Source organism: Telmatherina bonti, assembly GCF_933228915.1.
Source record: "Telmatherina bonti genome assembly, chromosome: 16".
Taxonomy (NCBI): domain Eukaryota; kingdom Metazoa; phylum Chordata; class Actinopteri; order Atheriniformes; family Telmatherinidae; genus Telmatherina; species Telmatherina bonti.
In genome coordinates, this window is record NC_136614.1 from 29461950 (window position 1) to 29471532 (window position 9583).

The following is a 9583-nucleotide window of genomic DNA, read 5'->3' on the forward strand; positions in this document are numbered from 1 at the left end:
CTAACGTCACTTCTGCTCAGAGATGCAGAGCTGGAAATGGTCAATCGACACCTAACCTCTGTGTCAGCTGACTTTCCTTTTGCGAAGAGAAACTGTGTGATTTGTACGTTTCCGCTAAGTTGAAGCGACTTATTTCTGACACGCTCTTCGTGCTTAAAAGGTGTAGGAAATAAAAAGGAGGTCAAATGACAGTGTAGTAAAATAGACCTGCTCGCAGCACCTCAGCGTGTCATGTGATTGTAGCTCATTTACAGTCATGGCAGGAAGCTGAGAGGCAGAACTGTGCAGACGCTCAGCTCATGTTCCATCAGCAGCTTCCTCTGATGCTGAACTCATCGATGACATACGGATTATTTACAAACCTTGGATTAAAAAAATAAATAAATAAATACTAAAGGTGTGTGAAAAATCCAACAAATTCAACAGAAAAAGGAAGTTTTTTTTACTCCAAAAAGTTGTTTTTTTTTTATTGTTGAATGAAACATTGGTGGAAGGGAGAGGGTGAGGAGGAGGAATGTGGAGGAGGAGGGGGGCAAATTTACAGCAAACAAAGATAACACCAGCCTCAGTCTGAACGGCAAATCCCATCATGCTCGTAGTCAATCCGACAGGCGACGCCGGCTCAGTCCCGCTCTGCCAGGGACATGAGGTGGGCGTCTACTTCAGTCTCTGTCAGCATCCTGCAGACGAGGAAAGATGGAGAGGATGATGATTCTGATTCATATTTACTAAAATGTGAGACTTCTCTCTGATGACTGCTCGCTCCTGGAAGACGTTTCACCTGAACTTGGGGTCCTGTGTTGTTATGACGCCCACCTCGAGCTCAGAGGGCTTGAAGTCAATGGAAAGAACGGTTGACAGACAAGAGATCGCCGTCTTGCGAGAGAAGAAGAAGAAGAAGAAAAAGGAGGTTTTCTACTGGTTTTAAGGGTGGAGGAGCACAACTTAAGCTGGTTATATTCACTTATGTGTTTTTTTCTTTTCGCCTTTCGCTTCTTCTGCGAAACAAAAACTGTTTTCATACCTCGATGGTCTGTTCAAAGGTCCAGTCCAGTTTCTTTTTCACTTTCTTCTCCAGGAAGCTGGTAGCTTCCGTCTGCTTCACTCCAGCAGCGGTGGCCTTGAAGCCGCAGTAGTAGCCTGCGGGGTCGCATTTGTACACCTGAGGTCCGTACTCTTCGTCTACGCCGATCACTATCATACCTGCAGGTCCACATGTGACGAAGCCAAGTTACGTTTCTAGATATTTAACTCACCTTTGCCATCAAGACAAAACCGCTACTAAGAAGTGCAGCTATGTTTACATCCAACAATCCACAAATGTTTTACTGTAAATAAAATAGTTTATAAAACATTCAAAACATTGCATTCGGTTTTAAACGCCCTGCTTTGTTGGAATTGTGCTCGTAGACCGATGTACTCACAGCAGCCTAGCGGTCGCATCTCAGCGTTCTGCGTGTAGACTTGGGAGATGTCAGCAATTCTCTTACATAACATGTCCACTGGGATCTCATAACCGTACTTGTACTGCCAGTTGGCTGCTTCGTAGCGAGCTCGCTGGACTTGAGACCTGCTGTCGGCTGCACGTGATGGGACAGAAAAGATAAAGCTGCATTAGACATCAGGTTTTCATTGTTATGCAGATTTCATTTAAAAACTCTTAAGAAATCTGCTTTTAGAGGAATAAAAGTTGGTAATAAACAACCTCAAACATACAAAGAAAGATTGGTGTAACAAAAATGATCCCAAAAATCCAACATCTTTTTTATCAGAAACTCCTTGCTACCAAAACGCTCAAATGGAACAAAACCAGTGTTTCAGTAATGGAAAGTAAAGCTTGGACAGGGAATAAAAAACCCTGTAAGCCCAGCAGCCATGAGACGACTTACAAGCCATTGTTTTGTTCAATTCTTTAATATTTAAAGAACATGTATATTTGTAATTGGGCATTTTGAATCTTCTATTCTTGCAATAAATCTACAAACAGGCAAGGTGCATCAGAGGGAACATGCGGCATGTAAAAACTTGGGTATAAAAACAGAACTGGACTTCGGCAGACGCAACATTTTTAGGATTATTGAGCATCTTGATGGTTAAAGTTTTCAATGTAAAAACATAATCATCTTCAGAATCAGTACGCATTGTGTATGTCAAAAGCATTACGACCGTATTAAATCTTTTCATCATGAAAACACACAACTGATGGGATGACTTCGTCTAGCGACCATGTAAACATGTAAGCTGGAATTTGATTGGATTGACTTCAGTTGGAACGATGAAAAAATTCTCCATGTAAACCCAGTTACAGGTGGTCTTCAGCAGGCATTTTATCAGCCTACATGTCACGCGTCGTAAGAGCAGATACAGAACCTTGTAACTTCCAAACTTGCTCTATTTTGTTTTATTTACGTTTATCTAATAAGCGCCGCAAAGTTGAAATGGCGTAAGTCGTGAACCACGTAACACGAGGATCGCCTGTATTTGCAATTTAAGCTTCCATGCATTGAAAAATGACTAACAGTTGATGTTATATTTATTTTTTAGGTGTTCAACAATAAATCCAAGTTATCAGTTTCACTAATAACATCTTTATAAAGTCATTTTCTAAGCTGTTCCATCTGCAGGGAGACATAAGTCATCTATACAGCAAAACCACAGTATTCTTTAACAGTACATCATTTGTACTATTTGAAGAACATTTGGCCCGCTCTGAAGGACATAATTGGGAAGAGCCCTGAAAAAGGATGATATCTTCCATGGTATCACGAGACTACGGATTCACCCAATGACAGTGCACAAAGTGTAAAGAATCAAGGACAGCACACGGGAAAACTCCACATTCTCATTACATCAGCTTGTTTCTTACCTGTCATCCCAGACATGACACATCCAATGTTGTCTGTTATTCTGAAGAGGTGGGTCACTGTGGAGGCATCCAGAAGTTTGTCCTGTTCAAACAATGAACAGCAGGTTTGTCAGTCAAAACATTTACTTGGCATTTCTAATGATTGAGTAACTTGACTATTTGAGAGATATGAATAGGAATGCCAGATGTCTAAAACTGGAGCAATACTATGCAAACAACTGATAAGTGATCAAAGATTTATTGGTTTCAAATTCATGAATGCTTTAAAGTTGGGTTCTTTTAGACTGATCAACAATGAACTGAATATCATATACAAACACTAACAATAAAAAAGTTTTTTTTTTTTTTTTTAAATTAAAATTCTAACAGAAATGACTGATTTACAACACTGACAACACCAACTTACTGGAACTTTTTTTTGTGTTACAACAACTGCACAGTCCTTCCCCCGAACTGCTACCGACGTAAGTCCACCTTGGTTTATAGCCTTGAAAGCATATTCTACAAGAGGACAGAAAGGGTGATTTAAGGCATGCTTGTCTGACAACACCAACAAACATCAGGAGATACAAACAAAGAGACCTTCCATTGATTTTAATTTCATGCACTAAGAAATATTTAACTGTCTCAGATGGAAAATTATAGTAACAATTAAACACTTGTTGTAAGGTGTCATCTGATTGGCAAAATGGACAAACATTATCACTTGATTCTAGCAGCTGAGGGATGTTTTGCTTGAAATGTTGCACCCAGAGTAGCAGTAGGAAAACATGACACTTATAAAACTGTGCAGCTAAGGATTATATTCCCTGATCAGATTTTTAACATAAACTAAAGTTAGAACCATAACATGAGAACAGATTGGCTAGTATTCACATTTAAAAACAGTATTTGACAGAGTACATGATCACTTAAATTCTTTAATAATATAATATTTAAACAGTAAATTAATGAATACTTAATCACAACCACTTCATTTAAAACCACATTAAGTCAAACAGGAATGAATTACAAGGCTTTAGTGAAATGCTAACTATGCTAACTAGCCTACATTTAACTAGCTGTTTAGATTTGTTGTTTTGTATTTTAATAGCGTCAACTACCTTTAACCTAAAATTACAACAACAGCATCAGAAATAAGACTGTTATAGTTATAAACTGCACAACTTTGCTTTAGCGGGGAGTTATTCATCAGCCTGAAGCGAAGCATGACAGGGCATTTAGCCAGCCAGCTAGCAAACAAATGAGGCTCCGGACCGGCTTTTTGTTTTAACGAATCCTCATACTGACCAACTTGATAGAGTCTGCCTTCAGGAGAGAAGATGGTAATGTGTCGATCGAAACCTGCACTTGAGCCTCGGGACATTTTTTAAAGTAAAATTATCCACAAAATTAACCTGCAAGGAAACCTCGCTTCATGTACAATATATATTGACCCGGAAGTTGACCTAAAGGATACGAACTTCTTCCGGAGTAAGAGACCGCTTTGTTTCCATGGTGACATAGTACTATGGCACACTATTTTTTTTTTGGTTTGTTTGTTTCTTTTGAAAGATTTTATTTATTTATTTATTTATTTATTTATTTTTTTTTTTTAAATCAGTCAGTTGAAGAAAAAATACAGAACATAAACTGATAAGTCAGGACGTCAAGAATTAAATGAAAATAGGTACGAAAAGAATTTGCAGGCCATGGACAATACATAAAAAAAAAAAAAATAAAAAAAAAAATAAATAAATAAAAAAGCATCTTCACCTGTGTATACGTCTATACACATACATATCATACAAAAAAATCAGCGAGACTATATCAGTGAAATAAGAATTTGTTCAATATGCCTGTAGTTTTTAAGGCTTTACGATTTTCAAGATCTTTAATTATGGTGCTGTATTGAAAAAGTTCTTGTAAAATCATAACATAGCTCGGCTTGCCGTCAGCCCATTTCCTTTTATGAATATAAACTTTCCCATGAGTGGAACAAGTTGTACAACAAATGTCAAATCCTTTTCCACTTTTTCATCTTCAAAATAAAAAAAATGTCCATCTCTTTTAAATGTTCTGTTTTCTTTTGAATAAAAGTTTGTACATTAATCCAGAACTATGGCACACTAGTGTAATTTGTTAACTTTTGGTAACCTAAGTTAAATGAGCCCAAGAATAATTTTAGTGCCTTAGTATCCACAACCTTAGTTCACCTACACAATTCAATAATTAAATTGTTTGAAATGATTCAGCTCTTTTTAAAATACATGGCATTCTTTTTATAGACCACATTGTATATGCTTACACTTCACCCACCCATCACTAAAAAAATGTACTTGGGCTATTTTTTAACATCCTCACTGAAGACACACATTTTGACCACATGATGTATTAAAAAAAAAACAGACTTGGCCCAATCAGTGTTTCTTATAAAAGAAAAGAAAACAAAACAACATAGGTATATGTTAAAGGTAATATTTAATCTTACAACAATACTTACATCCAATCCAATGCAAATATCAAAACAGCAAAGCTGAATTGAGTCATACTAAACTGTCTTTTTTAAATGAATCTATTGAGATTTATACTAGTTGGAGTTTAAAATGAACTTTGTCTAACTTCGCATGATATATAGCTGGAATTAACAGTCCAGTTTATGGCAAAAAGAATGTTTGTAGGGAAAGTAAAGAATTTTTTTTCTTTTTTTTACCTGTCTGCTTGGCTGAAAATGAGGAAGTAATACATGTTAAAATGTCCTGTTAGTACAGAGCCCTGTGGTTTTTGTTGATTTCTTGTTCACACATAGCAAAAATGATAACCAACTGATTAATGGTAAACAGTTAAGACAACTTAAAGGCAGAATTAAGCTTGATAATTTGCTGGCTTTTTCCAGCAGAGAAGATGATGACAGCATTATGACTCTGCATAATTCCTTGAACGTCTACCAGGAAAAAAAAGGTGCTCAAGCTTTGGTACATTTTGTTCATTTCCTTGTCACAAGGTTTGCTTTGAGAGCAGCCTGAAAAACCTTTGAAAATCCAACAATGATTAAGTTTCCTTTTTTTTCCCCATACTTCTTTGGACTGGCTGTTCTTCCAGAACAATGCTTTATAAAAAAATTAAAAAAAAGAAAAGAAAAAAGTTATATAACAACTACAACTCTTTATCTACAAAAAACACATTTTTAACTTGAAAAGCTGAACACAAGATAACCTCCTCTTCGGATATCAACATTTCTGTTTGATGTGCATTTAAAAGCTTGCTGTAACATTATATTACTGTGTCAAAATGGAAACAAAAAATGCGTTTTTTTTATTAAAATTTCCTTAGGACACATCAGGGTACAAGCGATGCCTTGATTTAAAAGAAACAAGCGATGAATTTCATGTTGAAATTCCACGGAACAAAATCAGGGTTTGATGTTATGATAAATGTTGTATCCCTTTTCCTTGTTCCTGTGCAGCCCTGTTCATGTGCACGTGTCAGGGATTTTCCCACTGTCCACAGGTAGATACGAAAGTCGAACAGAGGATGTTTGCTTCCTCTTTCTGAGTCACTAATCCATTCATATAATGACTCACAAGACTACTCGATGAGGCATCATGATGTGGGATAAGGGGAATTGGAATTTCAACTCCACAATGCAATTTGGGGTTATTTTTATTTTTTTATTTTATTTTTTTTATTTCTTAATGATTATGGGATTAAGGCAAAAGGTCCCAGTCAGTCATGATAGCCTCATTTTCCTCTTTTAGAACCTAAACACAGAATCTGTGTCATATTTATAAGTTGACATACATGGGAGTATTTGAAGACCTTCTCTCAGTATTTATGCAATGCTAGCAGTTTATCATCCAAAATGCATGCAAAACCCAGGATTGCTAAATTCTTATCCACTCCTGCATGAATACAAGTTTATCACCTGACAGTTCTGCACAAATTTTGCAACATCAAAATGTACATTGTCTTTAACTGAATAAATAAATAAACTCTGTCTTGATTTTGAATACTGGTAGGTTATGAAATACGTTTTTTTGTGATTGCATCTGCACCTGCTTTAATATTTCATAATCAAGACAGCAAACCTCCCTCACAGATGCCCCCCTACTCTCACACCACACTGTTCTTTCTCTTTTCTCCTCCTGCTTCTGTTCTCACTCTGTTATAAAAACACACCTCCTTCTTTCCATATTCTGACAACATTTGCGCTCTCTATTCACATTTGAAAGCAGAAAGACCCCCACCTCTGCTCCAACAACCAGAGGCGTGGGACAGATTTCTGGAGTGCGGGGGGATCTCCAGCATCTATGAAAATGCTTTTTTTTCACACTGCAAAGCCGCAGTGTGGCTCATGGTTTCCAAACTCAGAAGTTTAGAAGTTAGGCAATGAGGCAAATGAGGCCTTTTGCTGAAATGCCTCTAACAGCGAAAGGTGGAAAACAGAAGCTTTGACTCATTTTTAAGATGACATTTTAATAACTCTTTTTTTCCATAACTATGGACATTTTCAAATGTGTATTTTAAAAAGTTCCCCCTAAAATTCTCAGAATACTTGCATGTACTTCTCTGTACAAGCAGTGCACAGACCTGAAAGCCTGAAAATAAAGTGCAGATAAAGTAATCTTCCATAAACTCAAATCATTCACTGGATTTCTAATACACATAATGCACATGTTTTCTAAGAATCTGGTCGCAGCAGCTTCTGGGAACAGCTTATCTAAAGTGAAGTAAACTGCTGAGTGGTGCAAAGATGATAAAAGTCCACTGAGCATATGTGTGATAATGGCAAGTGCTTACTTCCTTTTTACTACCAACATTTACTTCAGAATTTGCATCTTTTTCCTTGTAAATTATCTAGTGGTTTGTCTTGTTACAAATAAACATTGCACAATAGCCCCAAGGCGTGTTGCAATTTGCTGGGCTCAAATGCTTTGAGTGTGAGATTGTAATTAATTGAAAACAGAATGCTGTCGCGCCAGTCTGTTTGCATACCAGTGAGGCATGTTTGTGCAAACATCTTTCTGGGTGCAGTGGCACCTCTGGGTTTGAAAGCAAATGCATAGATTCAAACGTGCAGTGTGCAGTGAATGCAGGTTCTAGAGGTTAGATAAGCTTGTCCTGCAGGGGAAATGAGAAAATAAAAAGCAGCTGCATTTTTATAGACAAAATAAACCTTCATTTTCTAATGTAGTTTCTTAAATTTAGGGAAATTTTGAGCAAACTTGCTTCATTTGCCTGAGATATTTGCACTGCAAGATGTACACTTTGACTTCTGTTTCTTGGCTTGACTGGACTTTTAATTATTTCTTTATTTTTTAAATCAGGTTCTGCCGATCTGATAACTAAAGACAAGTTGACACAGAAATCTTTCAATTAAATATCTTAAATTAAGATAATAAGCTGTCAATGAACATACCTGTTTGTATAGAAGCAAAGATGTTTGTATCAGGCGTCATAATACAGAAAATGCATTCATAAACATGCAAAACATTTGTGACTTTTGGTTTAAAATGACAAAAAAATGATAACGATACGATCAAAATTATTTTGGCATAAACAGATAGAAGAACAATGTAACATCCACAAAAAATGTAATAAAATGACATTTATTGACTTGTTTATTGTTAAATTTAAACTGTTTATATTAGGAACATTTTGTGTTCAAAGGGTTTAGTTAAATTTTATGTCAATTCAGCATTAAGTCATTAAATATGGATTAATTAGCATAAATATCCATCCATTTTCTATGCTTGCTCATTCCAATCCAGCAAGAGGCAGCATACAGCCTAGGTAAATAACCAACCAATCATGGAATAAATGTCCAATAACTGTTTGAAAATAGCGTTTTAAGATTGCATTTTCTTGTGCATTTATCTGAAAGAATGTGTGCTTTGCTAAAATAAATAAGTCTAAATTTTAAACATTTGAAAGAACTGAATTTCACACATGAGAACAATCCAATTCAACAGAATTCTGACCCCATTTTACAAGCTGACACAATTTCCTGAGGCCTGAATGAAATGCTTGCGACATGTTTTGTAAAAATACCACAGAGGTGCAAGACGAGTTCCCCTTTCAGGCTAAATTTGACAATTCTTTTCACAAAAGCTGTTTTCAAAACTCCAACCACCCCTTCAAAATAATAATAACTAGAAAAGCACTTGGAGAGTGCAAACCTCCCCCAAGCACAATGTTAAAGAATCCACCAAAATGTAATCAGTTCTTCCTTTTCACATTTCCAACAGCTCCAAAAACTTTCATGAAAATCCCTCCATATTTTTTCAGTTATTCTGAACACAAACAAACAAATAGACAACCAGATAAATGCCAATAAAAACATAACCTCATTGGCGGAAGTAATAAAAGAAAATGTCAAAGAAACCCTCAAAACAATGTAACTGTGTCACAGAAAAAAAGACTGATAGTCAGCTATGTCTTTTGAATGTAATCTTAACAAGCTAAACGGCTTTAGTCTTTTAAGTAAAGTAAAAAAAAAAAAAATCAAAAAAGAAGAAAACAACATGTTTTGATTTCAACATCATAATTCTGCTCATTTTTAGAGAAACATAGATAATAAGGGTTACGTTCAAAGTTTTTAAGCCAGTGAAGGACAGTGTAGCCCATGCTGAACTGAAAACCAGAATTTCCTGCTTCTAACTGGTAAGAAAGAAAAAAGCATTCCATACCAATAACCGGTTTGATTTCCACAAAGGGATATAAATCATTAAAGTACCG

General features: G+C 36.1%; 1 protein-coding gene across 1 annotated transcript; it reads right to left on the minus strand.

The window, feature by feature from the left end:
• Positions 1-477: 477 nt before the first annotated feature.
• Positions 478-4301, minus strand: LOC306767043 (proteasome subunit alpha type-6). The gene is made up of 7 exons (XM_079254946.1): positions 4157-4301; positions 3273-3367; positions 2867-2948; positions 1425-1580; positions 1025-1203; positions 782-876; positions 478-680 (listed from the first exon to the last, which is right to left on the minus strand). The coding sequence occupies exons 1-7, from the start codon at positions 4230-4232 to the stop codon at positions 623-625; spliced, it is 741 nt and encodes a 246-aa protein (XP_079111072.1). The 5' UTR covers positions 4233-4301; the 3' UTR covers positions 478-622.
• Between the last annotated feature and the right edge of the window lie 5282 nt (positions 4302-9583).

Excerpts from the sequence above, each read along its gene's own strand:
- LOC306767043 (XM_079254946.1), bottom strand. The coding sequence starts at position 4,232 with ATGTCCCGAGGCTCAAGTGCAGGTTTCGATCGACACATTACCATCTTC. Across the intron at positions 2,949-3,272 it reads TAACACAAAAAAAAGTTCCA|GACAAACTTCTGGATGCCTC; the intron begins GTAAGTTGGTGT and ends TTGTTTGAACAG. Across the intron at positions 877-1,024 it reads CCTTTGAACAGACCATCGAG|ACGGCGATCTCTTGTCTGTC; the intron begins GTATGAAAACAG and ends TTCTCTCGCAAG.